The 17517-nt window shown below is 41.5% G+C and overlaps 2 protein-coding genes across 2 annotated transcripts; one reads left to right on the forward strand and one right to left on the reverse strand.

Moving 5' to 3' along the window:
- Positions 1-1188: 1188 nt before the first annotated feature.
- On the reverse strand, positions 1189-4409 carry LOC311011015 (nicotinate-nucleotide pyrophosphorylase [carboxylating]-like). Its single transcript, XM_084005703.1, has 5 exons — positions 4344-4409; positions 3584-3874; positions 2471-2781; positions 1726-1857; positions 1189-1610 (listed from the first exon to the last, which is right to left on the reverse strand). Exons 1-5 carry the CDS (start codon positions 4402-4404, stop codon positions 1383-1385), a joined length of 1023 nt encoding a protein of 340 aa, XP_083861829.1. The 5' UTR covers positions 4405-4409; the 3' UTR covers positions 1189-1382.
- Positions 4410-5366: 957 nt separating this feature from the next.
- On the forward strand, positions 5367-16836 carry ppp1r12c (protein phosphatase 1, regulatory subunit 12C). Its single transcript, XM_084005031.1, has 20 exons — positions 5367-5738; positions 6942-7116; positions 7236-7366; positions 7739-7857; positions 9001-9160; positions 9295-9439; positions 9607-9681; positions 9758-9822; positions 9987-10099; positions 10195-10256; positions 11063-11160; positions 11291-11378; positions 12549-12666; positions 13286-13401; positions 13775-13821; positions 14395-14434; positions 14674-14778; positions 14986-15036; positions 15395-15445; positions 15618-16836. Exons 1-20 carry the CDS (start codon positions 5530-5532, stop codon positions 15702-15704), a joined length of 2055 nt encoding a protein of 684 aa, XP_083861157.1. The 5' UTR covers positions 5367-5529; the 3' UTR covers positions 15705-16836.
- The last annotated feature ends 681 nt before the right edge of the window (positions 16837-17517 follow it).

Consider the following 17517-nt stretch of genomic DNA (forward strand, 5'->3'; position numbering starts at 1 on the left):
AATCAAAGCTGTGTTAGCACAGGCATTTCAAGACAAATGCTTGAGCAAACACACGTTGAGCTGTGGTTAGACGGTTCACAGAGTCAATAAATGGAGATGAAGCTGAACAAGGGGAGGAGCTAATCATTACAATGGCTTTATGTAGATTCAAGTATGTTGTTTCCAGGATTTGATTCACTGGGATATATATTCCCTTATATGTGTTTGCTGGTTGTTTATGTCATATTGGTTTAACAACTTAAAATTAGCCTGACCCCAAAACACAGACACTTTGCCCACAGCATGTATACACTATAATAAGAGGGATTTATTTAGAACAAGACCTCTCCACTGTAATTAGAAAGACTTGAAACAGTTCTCTACAACTGGGTGTTAACGGGAATATTTTTACAAAATACTTGTGTCATACGTATGTCATCTTTTAAATATGGTAGCACTCATTAAGCGGAAAGGCTCCATTCATTACGGGAATATGATCTCGGATGCATTATTGGGTGTGCAGCGTTTTCATGATGTCACATACTAGTTAATTATACACACATCTTTCTTAAAATTATAACCGTCATAAAAGTATATTTTATGGCAGGGCTGTTGCATTGGGCTGCATTTGATTGTACAGGTGTGACTAATAAAGTGGATCCTGAGTGTAGTGAAGCATTTTGCAAGAAAAAACACTTTGTTTATCATTCATAGCCTGATTTGAACATTTTTCTCTGAAATACATGGCTTCTTTTTCTTCTATGTCAGATTTATGTAGTAAAACCTAAAACTAGAGAAAGTTAAACAATTGTTTTGGAACCTGACTTTATCCACTTTTCAGATTTCTGTTTTTGAAATGTATTCAAATAAGCACCTATTTAATAAAATAATAATTGCACGTTTAACCATTCAGTTTCAGAAAACTTGGAAAAAGAAAAACATTTCTCTTTATGTAAGTAATAATTGGAGGAGCACAACACACAACATACTTTGGGGTTATGTTGAGATTTGTACCTCTAGTACCTGCAAATTCCAGTAGTTTACACAAAAAATAATACATTAAAACAGTTTCTGTATTGGAATGCTGTGAGCACAATTCATCTCAACTGTGTGTGTGGTGGCAACAGATGTTATAGCTCAAAACTATCTCTGTGGCTATAGATACTGCGGGTTAGAAAATAATTTGAACCAACACCCAAACTTCCCTGGCAGGGAAGCAAGTAAGGCTTGTTTCTGTTTTCATTTTATTCTTGTCAAATGACCGATGACACGGGGAGCAAACAGGATGTGAATTATTTCTCAACCTTCAGCAACAGTAGGCGATTGTAATCTTAGCTGTTGTCAAAGAACAAACTAAAGTGTCATCTATCCCTCTCTAAGAAAATCTCAACACATGTACTGATTCAATCAGCGTGGATATCTATTGTTGGGGGGCTTGAGTGATCTACAGGCCTTTGGACCTTGAGAGAGAAATCCACAACTGGGCAGCCTTGTGTTATGCAGCCCAGAGAAATGATGTCCACGTGTGGGGAGAAATACATAGCTAAGTTCTCTGGAGTCACTCCTCCGCTGGCCTCGATCAGTAGTGTTGGGAACTCCTCCTTCAGTGCATGAGCGGCAACATGGAGCTCCTATGGTGGGAGAAAGCGTGGGGCGAAGGGTGTATTACTTCATGTGGAGGTTGAGTGCCAGAGTGATAAAAAAGTAGAAATGGCGCACGGCTTGTGTTATTTGAACATTCTTTACCTGAGGCTGAAAGTTATCCAGCATAACGACGTCTGCTCCAGCTGCCGCCGCCTCTCGGCCCTCCTCTGACGAGCGGCACTCCACCTCAATCTTACTGCTGAAGCCACACACCGACCGGGCAGCTTTCACAGCCTGCACAACAGATACACAAGCTCGTAAATCTGGCTGTGTACATTAGAGCAACTTGAATATAGATCACGTGCTGTACGATCAGCATTAGTGATCCCTCATATTTTTTTAAATTGCGCAACTTTTAAAAGGAGGGATGCCAGTAGCTCAATTAATGGATCCTTGAACCCGAACGGACAGTACAGAGTGTAGACCGCTGGCTCGACAGATGCCACTTTACCTCTTGGACACTGCCAGGGTATCCTTAAGCAAGGCACCAAACCCTCAAACTGCTCTCTGCCTTCGCTATATACCCACTCCCACTGCCGTTAGAATTCCCCTTAAAGCACCTATATTCCTTTAACTATTTTATATGTGGATTTAAAACATGAGGAATTGAACCTCAATTAAAAGTGACATATTAAAATAAATAGATAAATATAAACAGAGTGGTGTTGTTTGTTTGTTGCATGTTTTCAGTACATTCTTGCAATGATCTTATTTGTTGCTCTTTAAAATTAATTAGTATTAGCTTTCTTATTTAACGTTGCTTAACCCGGAGAGGTTGTGTTTTTTAGTGAGCTGTAAGAACAGGCATCGTACGAGCCATTATCCGACCTGTGGTGCAGCCGCCAACCTGTGTGATACTTCCTGAGGCCCAGACGTGGTTGTCCTTCAGCATCACCATTCCACTCAGGTCCTGTCTATGCATGGACACACTGCCAACCAGCATGGCATACTTTTCCACCAGACGGAAGCCCGGGGTGGTCTTGCGTGTCCCGGCCACTTCTCCATGCCAGCCTCCTGCTTTTGCCATCGCCTGGAGCTGAGAACAGCGTGTGGCGATCCCCGAAGCCCGGGCTAGGCAGTTAAGAGCCGGCCTTTCCCCGAGGAGGAGGCACCTCGCTGGGCCTCTTACCAGCGCAATCAACGTGATGGCATCTGGACCTGTGGAGATGAGATAAAGACGTGTGAAGATTGTCAGTGCTTCTTTATTTTAGAGATTTTCAGAGGGTTTAACCATAACCATTGGATTTGAGCAGCCAATGTAGGGTGAGGAGGAATTTTCACCAAAAGTACACAGGCTGAAATTATTTCCGTGACTCAATCAAATATTTTAGGGTTCATATTGATACCAAATGTTAAAAAAACATGACTAAAGGGCACTCCAGATATTTTGCATAGTATTCTCATTAAGTTGGGAGAATCACAAGAGACAGATTTACTAAAAGATGGCCAATATGATGAAGCAGAAACCCAGACATCCAGACAGTTTAGTCAACACATTCCCATAATGCAACTCAGTAGCATATTTTCTGACACTCTTCTTTTAAACTCCATCCCCAAATTATTATCACTCTGATGACAGCAGGGTAAAACGCTCAGTTAACTGATCTTCATATATAAATTTGGTGGAGTGCCTTGTCGTATTTGCTTGTTTTCTGTGATATTGATTGCTCATAATCTCTATGATGTTTTAAAGATGTATTGGCTGCTTTACTGTTCTTGTTTTCAGGAGCATCGCACGTGATCTGCATTTTTATTTAATGGCTCAGTGGGCTCCTGAGCTACACTGATGCAAAATGTGTTCGTTTAGGATTTAGTGTTAATACTGTAGTGGTCTGTATGTGGTATATTGTGAGCTGTCTGGCTGGTGCATCTTTTGATACTAGTCAGTTGTCACATGGGTGACCTAACAAGGGTTTAAAAAAATCTGATAGTGCCTTAGAAGATAGTGTGAAATACCCACTGATCTCAGCTCCCTCCTGATACACCCAGTCCACGGTGCAGCCGACCTCGGTGAAAACTGCTGTGAAGAAGGGGCTCCCTGCCAGGACGCTGTGCGGAGTTTTACACAGCAACCTTGCCTCGACCTCCTGCGACCCCACACACACTCCTGCCAGGTCAAAGTTTGGCGTGTCCTCCGCCAGCCACTCTCGGGCCAACCGGGTCAGCGTGTGAGGTGGGATGGCGTGCGTTGCTTTGTGTGAGGGCGGCGACATTCTGAAACATGAGGGAATGGAGGTAACCTGTTCTTCCACTTGACATGAAAGTGGAAACTTAAATCAGATAGTGAAGTGAAATGGCTGTCAAAGTGCTTCACAATGTGCCTCGCAATAACGGTGTGATTCAGAAAATCCTGGGATATGTATAGATGAGAATTTGAAGATGTCTCTCCCAATATTTGATGTAGAAAAACTTGCAGGCTGCGGGCCGTGACAGTACCGGAGATACATTACTACAACACTTTATGTTGAATTCTCCTTGAATTTGTCTCTACAGTTTATTTAGTTGTTTTTCATTAATTTGAATCTACTGTATATGCTTCATTTTGATCATTCGTTCAGTTTAACCTGCATTTTAAAAGGGTGTCCGTGTCTGCTGCCTCTGAAGAAGTCAGTGCTAGACAACTAGTAAACAACAAATGATTACAACCACAGTATATTCGTTCATGTGTGGGAAAAGTTCATGGAACAGCACGTATAAAGGCATATAAGATATTCACTTACTTTTGTCGATGGCTGTCCTCTTTCTGTTGGTCACAGACTCCAGAGTTGGAGTGCTGAGCATGCAGAGCCACAGGAAAAATGTGACATGGAGTTTGACCCTGTATCCATGCTGGAATGTTTAGCTATCTAAGAGTTAGCATTCTGGACTCAACATTGATTATTTAACCAATGCTGTTTCACAGGTCGGCTGCATATTTGGAAAAATTAATATATTCAACGCAACTTACATGCATAAACTGCTATGGGTCTGCTAACCAACTGGCTTTGGATTAAAAAGTTACAAAAATATACAATATACTTTTGCATTAGGAAGTATTGATTGAGTGGGTATAACACAATAGTTTTGTGGCATACAAGAATATTCATGCTTCTTTCCTAAAAAAACAGGCTTCATACTAGTAATCAGAAGTTATTGCAACATCAACCATGATGAAAAGGAATACAAACAACTCAACCTGGTGCAGTTGAAGTGAATATCAGCATTGCTTTTAGTATGGCAGACTGCTTCTTTTTAAAAACTTGTCAGGGGCTTCCACATCACTTACTCTTTATGCATATTTAACTTTTAAACCTAATGGTGTACAGGTTGTCCTACACATTGTAATATCAATAAGCTGGCCCTGCCTCTCCATATGGGGAAGGCCTTTGATTAGAATATAATGCTCAACATCCTCTAGAGCTTAAAGTCAGATCCTTTCATAGTCCAATCCCACCTCCTACATTATAATAGGGAACTATTTAAGGGTTAAAAGTGTGTAGTGTTTGCTTGGTTTGTCCTGTTATTGGTTTTGGGCGCTCGATTTGCCTTCGTTATGGATATTATTTCAAAATAAAACTGAAAAGAGTCTCACAAGAAACACAATGGCAGGAAGTTGTGCCAACTGTATGTGCACAGTCATGTGCACGATGCCCAGGCATGTCCGCGTTTCCCCTCCAAAACAGACCGTGTGCGATCGGCTCTACGTCGCTGTACATGGCTCTTCCACCGAAGAGCGGCGATGACGTCAGACGACAAGCCTGAGCAGTTTTGCGCGCTCCCGACGCCAACGACCGCGAGCCGAGGCTTCCTCCACATCCAGAGCCAGAGCAAGAACCAGGAAGTGAAACTATACACATGGAGGGTGTGTCGTTCCCTGCCAGTGAATGTTTTATTTTTAAAAACAAAGTCCTCCTCCTCGGATAAATAATGGGGGACTCGGCGAGGACCAAGCGGCGGGAGCAGCTGAAGCGCTGGGCCGGCTCCTGCACCAACAAAGCGTCGGCCGTGCCCAGGCGGAGGTGGCGGGGCGATACCGCGAACGGAGCAGGGGAGCCGGAGGCCGAGCTCAGCGACCCACCGACTGACCAGCCAGTGTGTGTGGGCAGAGATGAGATCAGTCCCCTCCTCAAACGACGGTGAGGAAACGTCTCCTCGGCGTCTTCAACTGCCGGCTAACAGCCAGCTAGCTTAGCTTAACATCTGAAGATACACTAAACGAGGAATGTTGTGCGTGGGCTTGGACTGCAGGCTGGACAAAAATAACATTACCAAAATGTCTTAAAGTACAACATACTGGGCCCCTTAAGCCAAATAACCTCTCCCGTTGTTACTTTCCTCTGTTTTTGTGGGAATTGTCAGTGGTCAATGGTCATTTCTGAGGCCGTATTTGTGGTGTTTGTTTTAGCTAGCTAGCAAAGTGCCCTACAGTCAGTCTTGGTGATGGTGCATTTGTACAGCACTGTGTTGCTAATGCGCTTTTCCCCATATTGACATGTCATGATACATAGGATTGTGCAGTGTTGCCGCTACAAGCAATTTCAATCTCTTTTTATCTCGGATTCCTCACTGATAATTGTGTGAAGAGTTGTCACAAGGAGACACAGAGCTATGGCTTCAGAAATGTTTCAAATCTCATGTAAATGGAATAACATAGTATTTTAATATGGCCATTTTTCTTTATTGTCAACAAATACAACAATGGGACCAAAACCACGAATGAACTGATCACACGTCAAGTGTTGCCTGGTCTTGTTTGTTTCTTTCCATAGACTTCCATTGTGATCCCACATGTTTTCAGGTGGCCACAATGTTGAACTAGGTGACACGATCCTTCAGCAACATAAACATGACCCCTGTCCCTGAATTGATTCCTCTCACTGCCTTTTTAAAAATCACTCGCACACCAAATCCACAGATGACAATATTCTCAAAGAAATACATAATGTTCCCCTCTTTAATGTAATGTGTTATAGAATTGTTTAGCCCTTTTTAAAAGTGGACTTCGCTATATTTATGACACGTCAAAAGACTTCAGTTTCCAGTACAACTGACCTTGGGGCTTCTGAGATCCACAGATGTCTGAAAATATTAAGAGATGGAAAAATGCATTGTTGGCTTAAGTATTTTCATGGGATTTGTCGACAGGAAAAAACACGAAATATTGCCAGCCTCATCCTGTAATTAAACCCTGTTAACAGCCATCGAATCACATTTCCTTTTTTACTTTTCCTACATGGCCACTTTTTTTTTTCTCTTTTTCCTGTATGCGACACAATGTTGCTAGAAAGCATGCAGCTAACCAGTGACTTCATCTAGCGGCCTGTATCCTCTGTCTTTAGGAAAAGGGTCAGGTTTGACAGGGCTGCAGAGTTCCTGGCTGCCTGTGCCAGCGGAGACACGGAAGAGGCCCAGTTGATGCTGAAGGATGCCAAAGAAACCAAAAGAAGGAATGGGGAGGATGTGGCTGAAATCATCAACTGTTCCAATGCAGATGGAATCACTGCTCTCCACCAGGTGAGGCAGTGTCTCCTCCTGAGATTTAATTGAAGTTATTTGTCGATTTGGAGTTGAATGATTAATATTATTAGTTTAATTATTTTTGCTTTTTTTTTGTTTTCCTCTCATCTACACAGTCCTGCATAGATGGCAGCATGGATATAGTGTCCTTCCTTTTGGAACGTGGTGCCAATGTGAACCAGGTTGACAGTGAGGGGTGGACGCCGCTGCATGTTGCTGCCTCCTGTGGCTACTCTGACATCGCAGAGTGTGTAGTATATATATCTCTACAGTTTATAGAATACATCAGCGTAACCGCCGTGTTAGACAGAAGTCTTTGACACTTTGGAGACGTCAGAATGCATTGTGGGTGCCAGAATATTTGTGTATCCAACAATACTAACATTCAGTCAGCTAAAGCATGAGTGGGTTGGGCTGCCACACAAATGCATGTAGCTAAAACGGTCGATGCACCTTTTTTTGTCTACAGTCTCTTGTGAATAATGCCTTTTGGCCTTGATTTGAAGGTAACGTGATAGGGTTATGTTTGTCTATTTAGAATTGGTTGTCCTAATGTAAACTTTTGTAAGTGTTTCTACAGTTAAATGGGTTCTCACGCTGTCCATGTTTGTTTTCACAGTTTTCTTTTACAGCAAGGTGCGTCTCTCTCTGCTGTGAACTGTGACGGTGACGTACCCCTGGACATAGCTCTGGATGAGACCACGGAGGCCGTCATTCAGGATTACACTCTGAGACAGGGTGAGTGCCGTGCTTTGACAGAAACACACCCATTTTTTAAAAGTTTAATTCTTTGTGTCGTTCTAGAACATGGTCTTGTTGAGATTGTAGCATGTGCTTTTTTGTGTACCTTTCTTGAGCTAAGAAGTAGTCTTGGATAAGGTATGGGCTATTCTTGGTTTATACCTGTTCCAAATGGCCATACTCCAACGCCTCATAAGTGGGTGGAGAGAGGATAATTGTTAAATGCACCGTTATGAACATATAACAACAACCTCTACTGACAGGCATTCAGAGTGTTTGTGTGTGTGTAAGGAATGGGGGGGAGGGGGGGGGGGGGTAAAGAGTTAAACTGGAACTGGAACTACTAAGAGAAAGCATAATTAGTGGTCATGTAGTGATATGGGATTTCAGGACTGATGATGATGATCGATAATCTGTGGAGCTGTACCGAATAATTGTTTTTACTTCTGTTGAGATTTTTAAATGAAGCTTTGAATGTCTGTAGTGATATTTGATGATGTCGTCAAAAATTGAAGATGTTTGATTGTTGCTTGACAGGCCCGTTAATGCAAGAACACACCTCCCTTTGTGTGCAGCTGGAGATGTTTTTTGACCGCAGTAAAAATATTGTTTTTGGTTGGTCAATGCCAACAAACAGCATATTTAGTGAGATAAAAACCTCTGTGCTGGTGACGTCCATGGTCGGAGCATTGTGTTTGCAGGTTGTCTAGAATTTCGTAGTGAAACATCGTCTTGTTAACGCAAATCCTAAATATGAAAATTTGGTGGTCAAAGTTAAAAATTAACAACAAAAACATCACGGTACCTCACAAAACTAGTTTTTGTTGTTAATTTTCCCTTATTATCCACCAATAATATGGTGCAGTGTTTCCCCTACAATGTTATAGACGCCATTTCAATGGAACCTCCCGCCAGGCTAAGCAAGCCCAAAATAAATTGTTTAAAAATTGACCTCAAATATACATTGACTGCCTACTGCGCCTCTGAAAAAAAATCTAGGGGAAACACTGCAGTGACTTATATATTGTGCATCCCCTAATAACTAGCTAAATGGAATGTGCCATGTATGTGTGTGCCTCATACTTTAAATATAGATTAAAAAAGGGAAACATGTGTTTCACATTTTCTGTCTGTGTCCAGGTGTGGACGTGGAGGCAGCCAAGCGGCTGGAGGAGGAGCAGATCATGACGGATGCCAGGACCTGGCTGACTGAGGGGCCACCCGCTGATGTACGAAACCCCAGGACCGGGGCCACCCCCCTGCATGTGGCTGCTGCCAAAGGCTACCTAGAGGCCCTCAAGTAAGCATCTCCTGATGTTTTTCATAGCGGATATTGTATTTGTATAACATTTGAACTTGATTCAGTAAATCTATATTTTGTTATACTGTGTATCATGCAGTGATGCTGGTGTCACTTTGCTGTTGTGTTTTCAGGATACTGTGTCAGTGTGGGCTTGACGTGTCAGCTATGGACTTTGATGGCTGGACGCCGCTCCACGCTGCAGCTCACTGGGGTCAGGGCGAAGCCTGTCGCATTCTGGCCGAACAGCTGTGCAACATGGACGCCCGCAGCAACGCGGTGAGGCCCCAAGAAATATGAAAATGTTTTTACTTCCATGTTGAACGTGCTCTTTCATTTACAGAAAGAATATTTACCATCAAATTTAGGAAACTTTATAATGTAAATCACATCTTAGATTTCAAGTTCGGTTTAATTTTCTTATTTTCTTATTTCTTATTTTGTAGGGTCAGACGCCTTTTGATGTAGCCGATGAAAGCGTTCAGGAGCTCCTGGAGGAGTTATCACAGAAACAAGCAAATGTGAGAGAGTTTGACTTTAACTATGCATTTACTTTATGTGATTAAAAAGAGCACTGACAGCTGCCTCTCTCCACAGTCTATATTGGACAGGCAAAACCAACAAGCCTCCACTGCTGCAAACACACAAAACAAAAAGCGGAGGTCAGTATCCATCCATTCATCTTATCTTGTATTAAATTAAATGTTTCGCAATTTAAAAAGTTTCATTTGTTCCTTCCTGTGAACACCAAGGGTAGGTTTTCTTGTTTCTTGTCACCCAAACGATGTCCCCCGGGCAACATCTGTCCCAATGTCATGTCTTCTAGGAGCTCAGTGTGCAGGATGAGCAGCAAAGAAAAGATGAATGTGCAGGACCAGTCTAAAGAGAGGGGTGTTTCAGGAGGCCTGGAGCTGAGTGAGGAGAAGGAGAGCAGCCCCGGTATGCTGTGTTGTCAGTTTGACCAGAAGTTCTGCATTCTCTGTAAATGCGTGTGATTGTGCTGATTCCAAAAGATGCTTCCTCTCCTTTCCCAGAAAGCTCCACTGTTTCCAGTCCGGAAAGTATGACCATATCCACAGTCAGCCATGCTGACAAGGTAATACTCATATTTGAAAATAAATTTGCATGGCTGTGTGTAAAAATAGTTCTCACTTTCATTCTTTAGTTTTATATTGAATCAAAATAGGGAGTCAAGAACAAATGGCCAAGAGCATGCAAATATAAATATTCAGAAATCAGAAAAAACAACCATAATGTCTGTGGCATGTTTAGTGTACATGCAGTTTCCAGTCTAAGAGTGCGTGGTGAAAGATATTACCAATGAGGGAAGTGACTCAACACTCTCATTTTGACCCACCCCTGATTAAATGTGTGGGAACTTCAGATGTGAAAGCTTTTGGTCAAGATAGATTTTCTTTTTTAATCTATTTTTTTTATTATCTGTAGTCATTTTATTATCTTCAGTAGATTGTAGTCATTTTATTATCTTCAGTAGATTGTAGTCAGAGACAGGGGTACCAGCAAAGGAGCAAAGCAGTGTACTGTTGTGGATGGGGGAAGCAGCAAAATGCATTTTGGCTGCTAAAAAGGTGGCAAGGTAAAAGGTTTCACCGCTTTACCTTGCCATCAGACAGCCCTTTGTGGTGGGAACTGAAACCGTTATATCCATCGATGCTCGCTTCAAAGCCACCACTCCATTGACCAAAAAAAGTAACCCAATCTAACACAGTTGTTGCTGCCCACTTAAAAGTCTGAACTATCTCTTTAAATGAGGTAAACTAAAACGACTCACTCAACAGTATGCTGACATGAATTACTAGTCCGTTGAATCAAAATTTGAATTGGTGACAGTTGATAACTGTTAAGATTCTGGCCTTTTACCATGTCTCTTATGTGTTTCAGACACCAGAGGAGAACCGCACTGCCATAGTCCAACCAACTCCTCAGACGAGGGATGCTGCAGCTGAGAGCCCCAACACCCCCAACGCTGAGCGGCGCAAGTAAGAAACAACAGTTTTGAACAGGAACAGAAAACATTTTTGTATTCAATAAACTTTATGCCCTCCCCGAACTGTTCTGCGATTTATTAAAAATTTGATTGCAATAATGGTTAAATGTGGATGTGTTTAGGTTCCAGGCTCCAGTCAGAGACGAGGAGTCCGAGTCTCAGAGGAAAGCTCGCTCTCGGCTGATGCGGCAGTCTCGACGCTCCACACAGGTATTGCTTCTGATTGGTTTTATTTCTGTGCACAAAAACAACGTTTAGCACGCTATATCCAGCAGCCAAAGTGGAAACTGCAGTCAACAAGCCACAGCTTCACACACTTGTCTGCAGATTCTTGATACCTGCCCGTTCTGCTACACTGCATACTGTTTGCTTGTTCTTCAAAGTTTATTTATACAGATCGTGTCGCATGTCCAAATTGCACCAAATTTGACATTGCAATCCCGTGGCTCCCCAGCAACACACCTGTCACATGTGATGACTGGTTCTCCACATATTTGAAGAACACTCAGACAGATATTCTTTGCTTGATTTTATAGTTGTTGCTTTCCTGATGGTTTTGCATGAATTTGCTGGAATATTTTCCGACATTCGTCCAGGTAGATGGGGACAATATTTCGATGAAGCCATTCAAATCTTGTACATAGCAGTAATGTGTTCCGTCATAGGCAGAGCAGACAGTCACACCAAGCCAGAAAGCAGTCTGCTACACAACCCAACAGCCAAAGTCTCTGGTGTGGTCTTTTCTCTTCAATACCACAAACAACATGTTGTCTGCCCAGCCATCCCTACGTCCCTACTGTGGCAGCAAACTTCTTTTTTTTTTTACTACAAAAAAAGAGAGGACTAAATGTAATCTCTTTAAAAAAGGGATTCTTAGAACCAGTTCCAATTCAGAACTGGGTTTTAAGGAGTATCCATACTGCTTACAGAGAGGGTCTAAACTTCATACATCTTTACAGTCATTCATACATTGTTCCGTTTCTTTCTATTCAATGTCAAGGACGTGGAATAATTTTGTCACCGTGTGAATCCTTTTTCTGCATTGTATGGTCTAGAAATTGAAGCTTTTCACACTGTTGTTGGTATAAGGGGCTACTGTATTACCACAGTCTCATGTTCAATATGACTTTTGCACCCGGCCACCTGTGGTCTGGCTGATCAGATCCCAATGTGAGCAACTTTTGGAGCATACGGACTTGAATCGGGCATGATCGGATGACAAAAGATGCATTGAAAAGAGCGTTACCACGGCCATTGACTTACAGATGATGCACTGCATCATTCCTGATGGACAGGCAGTATATTTTCTCCCAAGAAATGGTTCGGTCCTGAGTGCAATGTCAGGCATCTGAATGATTTGCCTTTGCTCTGTGCTGGCAGGGTGTGACTCTGACGGACCTGAAAGAAGCAGAGAAGACTGTGGCTAAAACGACAGATCAGCTGCCACGGAACATCCAGCCCGTCAGCCCCATTGTTACTGTCACGCCTGCTGAAAGGGGTGAGTGAGACAGAAACGCGAGAGTCACTTCTGTTTACTGTAATACAAGACTAGCAAAAATAAACACGATGTATGTTTTGGGTGGAGTACACTTCTGGGTAGTTTTAAAAGGAAATGAAGGGTTCTCACATGGGTTTTAAGGGCTACTGCTGCTGGTGTGGAGGATTAGCTGTGGTTTATCTGACAGGGTGGCTACCGTACTCTTGCAGTCTGTGGTTTTGTACATCTTCAGCTATATCATGTTTTTGTCACCCCTTCCCACACTCCACCTATATATATGAACTGAGCATTTGACCTATGTACCGACACCATGTTTACATAATTCAGCCTGTTCTTAATTCTTAAAATTTAACCACAAATGCTCACAAAGCGAGAAGTAACATTTTGTTCATGTTGACTAAGCTGGCTGCTTCAAAATTGCAGAGATCGGTAAAACATGAGTCAAACTGCTTCCTGTTTTACAACTGAATATTGCTTAGGTCATCCTGAACTCAGCTCCAGCCTCTGTCAAGCACCTTTTGACTTCTACATGTTTGTTATATGTTATTTATTCATCTTTGGATCTTTACAGTGCCATGGGATGTGATTAGTTTTTCTATCCCGCTTCCATACGTTTTAGATACAGACCCGGTGAACCAGTTGGAACCGGAGGGAGATAAGCGTCTGGGAGGGAAGGACAAGCGGAGGGTGAGGAAGGAGAGACGCTCCACTGGCATCTTTCAGTCAGGAGGGGAGGTGAGAAAGAAGCAACCTTACAACATCACATTTGTACAGCGAAGTGTGACTTGTGAAAAAAGGGGAAAGGACAGCCAAACCAGTTCCTCTTTGGCATGATGTAAGTGAAACATGCTTCTGAGTCTTTTAAAAGAAATTGATTGGTGGGTGTGTCTCCATCAAAATCTTCAAATGTGATTGATCAACTTTCTTTAGTGAAGAAACACGGCAGGGCTGTATAATACAGCAGCAATAACCCCTGTAAACCAGGGAAAACATGAGAAAACGTTTAAATAGTAAAAACTAAAGGGGCTATAGATTGAAAGCCTGATATAACGTGAGATACATTTCTGTTCCGACTAGTGCTGTTCAGCTGACAATGTTTGTTTTTCAGAATGAAAATGAGGATGCTTATTTCGATGATACAAACAGTACCATCAAGTAAGTGTTACCGTTTAGATTTCTTTGAGTTTGGATACCTTAACTTCTTTTCCTCTTGATGTTTTTTTTTAATTTATTTTTTTGTAATTTCTCACATTTCAGAGACAAACCAGAATAGTTAGGTTTTACTTTTTTGCTCTACATTTCTTTCCCTTTGATAAAAGCTGGATTTTGATCATGTTATGACTTGTTCATTTAAAGCTGTGGAGTTTAAGGTCTTATAGAGAGGCTAAGTCACGCCCCTTCCAGTACCATTCAAACATGAGCAAAATATTATTTGTCTCTCGTCGTTGACTACCGTACATAGTTTTTCAGACATGAGGTCCCATGGGGAACACCGAAAAGGGCATGACATGGCCTCTCTATATGAGGGCTGCAGGGGAAGACTGTTCAAACCTGTTTGACTGTACTCTGAATTTGAATGTGCACATGCTGGTCTGGCCTAAGTAGTGGAAAAACATATATTATTTGTCGGAAGAAAAGGTACATTCTTGGTTTTTAAAAATGTGTAGCCTTTGTCTTTGTGGGGCATTCTCCGTCAGGTCTTTAAAAATCTCTTTCATGTCTCTGCAGTGAGAGTCAACTGGGAGACATGTCAGCTGACTACAGAGAGGTACGTGTCTGACCCTGTGCTTACAGAAACACTCACATATTTCTAACGCACCTGAGGGCTGAAAGTGATTTTGAATTATAGCAGAGCTCTAGAGAAACCAGGACAGTTATGAAACCCAACAAGCTGTATGGAGAAATGATCAGAAACCTGTGCATATACGCTTTTATTTTCAAGCTGTTGAAGGTTTTGTTGTTTGTTGATTTGTTTTTGTTTGTGTGTGTGTGTGTGTCTCCCTCTAGCTGTACTATATAGTACTGCAGGAGAACCTGGCTCTGAAGGACAAGCTGCAAGAGAAGGAGCTGCTGCTCAGCCAAAACAAAGTGGAGCTGGAGCGATTCCAACAGGTGTGGCAGGTTTGCTGCAATATCTGACTATCATCCAAATCTGTAAATGTCTTCTCTATTTGTCAATCAGAACATTTTAGGTTGTAATTGAGGTGAGATGGATTATTTAAAATAAAATAAAAAATCTGCATCGGTTTTAGTTGCCATAGACTGTAGCCGTTGTGTAGTTCTACAGTCACCTGTATGAAGACTGTTTCTGTCTGACAGAGTCAAGAGTGCAGCACCGACAGGCCGGCCCTCCTGGAACTGGAGAGATTCGTAAGTCTTTTATTAACTTTATTAAGTTTTTATTAACTACATAAACACAAATATACATCTGTATCTCAATGATAATTCACAATAAGGTGAGCATAAAAGTTAATTTTAGTAACCAAACAGTTCTTTCATTTCCTGCCACAGAAAATGAAACCTCTGCTGTGAAGGTTGATGTGTTCTACATTTACTATATACTTGGCTTTGTATGGTATAATTAAATTAGGACCAGAGAATGACTGCATGTTAACAGCACCATAGGTTCAGCAGAGCATGAAGCCAAGGTGTCAGAAACAATAGACAGATTTGCTGGTGAAATGTTTGCTCTGGCAGCCTCAGTTTGTGATGTTCAAACTGTTCACAGGAGAAGTTGGCCCTCCAGAGGAAAGCATTGGAAATGGAGGATGAGCTGAAGGTACAGATATCACACAACACTGTACTGAACTAAATTAACATAATCATTTGATGCTCTATTTCTAAATTATTATAGTGAGTTGCACTCGCAATGCTGCTTTCAGATCGAAACCACAATCACATTTGCATGTCTGATAGAACGGAAACCAACCGATGTCATGATGTTTCCGTAGGTTCTGGGGGACCTCAGAGGAGACAACCAGAGGCTCAAGGACGAGAACGCCGCCCTCATTCGAGTCATCAGCAAACTCTCAAGATGAACCTTAAAAAAATAACCCTACATGGAGATAAAAAAAAGTATTACATTTTTATTTTGCAGAACTCAGAAAACACACCGGGAAGGGGGGGACGGCAGTATCAAACATTTGCACAGCACATTCAACAGTAACTGGAACAACATATAGATTTCAGGGTTATTAGCCTATGTTTGGGCCTTTATGTTTTGGCAGATCTACTGTATAACAAGCTGAACTGCACCTCCTGTGGATAAATAGGGTGTTCCTGTTCACATCCACTTTTATATTAAGTCTTTATTGTTGTATTTTTTTAACTGGAATATTTTAATGTGCTTTGCTCCTCTGACACTTTGTATAAAATCTGTATTACTAGACTTTAAGCCATGCACAGTGCTAGATAGACTTCTTGACCTGAAGGTCCGGACTACAAAAAACACCACTAAGGTGTAGTGGGTGGTTACTAGAAAAAGAAAAGACAAAAAAAAAAAAAAAGACTTACTGTAAATGTGCCAAAAACCAGCCCGAGTTTTGCAAGTCAATCGGGGGAAAACTCCAAGTGGTCAGTGTTGTTTCTCAGGATGAGTCTTGGGTTGATGCTTTCTGTTTGGGCTGACTGCTGGTGGACCAAATTTGCATGCTCAATTCTCCCTGCTCCTCTGAATGTATATTTAATATGTATATTTATGTACAGGGGCGTCTGTCCTGGCAGTGATGTAAAAGTGTAGTCGTGGTCTCTGTGGTCCAAAGGACGGAGTTTTGGGTGCTAGTCATGGAAGTCAGGTACAGCACATGTTCAGAGGGATATTTACAGAAAATGTTTGTTACAAACGCCAGATCTTTCAAGAGCTTTAGGAGAATACATCCTCTACCCTTAGTACTGTAAGTCAGTAGTAATTTTGCCATTCCTTTTGACTGGATGCTTCTGAAAGCAATGACCCCTGAGTTTAGTATTCACCCTGTGACGGATGACTGTTGGTATTCAACAGACAGGCCAGATGGGTCAACATTGAATGTTTACTCAAATTGTATAGAAAAACCTGCATGTCAAATTGTATTTTGATGCTGTGCCTTTCAATATACATTTCTAAGTAATATTTCTATTTTGCTTTGGAAAACGTACACTGTTGAGTATAAAATACAGTATGGGCATAAATTATTAAGGCTCTGTGTGTTTGTTTATACAAATTACATTTACTTTTTTTCCTCCAAAGAATAGAATGTTTGTTTGTTTAAGAGGTTGATACAAAAGCATAAAAATAACTCTAAAATTAACTTTAAATGGGGAGATGAGAAATGTTGTAGGGTGAAAACTAGCGCCCAGAAAATACATTATCTAGTAATTGTAATTTGAAGAATGGAATGAAAAACATCACCAGTAGTATGTTAAAAAATATAGAATTTATATGTTTGCAAAATGCCAAAATCAAAACGTCATAGTAGCATGTTGAAAAAGGTTGACATGCTATGTTGTGATTTTGCAATATTAGCTTCCTAGATCAATCCATTATAAAATTATAAGTTCCTGAAATCGGGAAAAAAAATGCAGATTTGGCACATGGCTTTCTGGGGATCAAATGTCTGTCAAATGTCTGTATTTCTGAAACTATGAGGAATTGAAAGTGAATATTTTGCATGGTGGGTACAAACATATAGATCTACATGTAAGACCTGGGGACCCTTAAGTAGGTTGGCGTTGAATGACCCTGTAGCATGTCCAAAAAAAAAGTCATGAAAGTATGTTTTTGTGAGCCCCTCCCCGTCTTATCAAACTACACACTTCCAGTTTGTACCACAGGTTTTCTGTCGTAAATGTCTCAAAAGACCAAGCTACGAAATG

The sequence above is a fragment of the Eutrigla gurnardus genome (assembly GCF_963514095.1).
Source record: "Eutrigla gurnardus genome assembly, chromosome: 3".
In the NCBI taxonomy this organism is placed as follows: domain Eukaryota; kingdom Metazoa; phylum Chordata; class Actinopteri; order Perciformes; family Triglidae; genus Eutrigla; species Eutrigla gurnardus.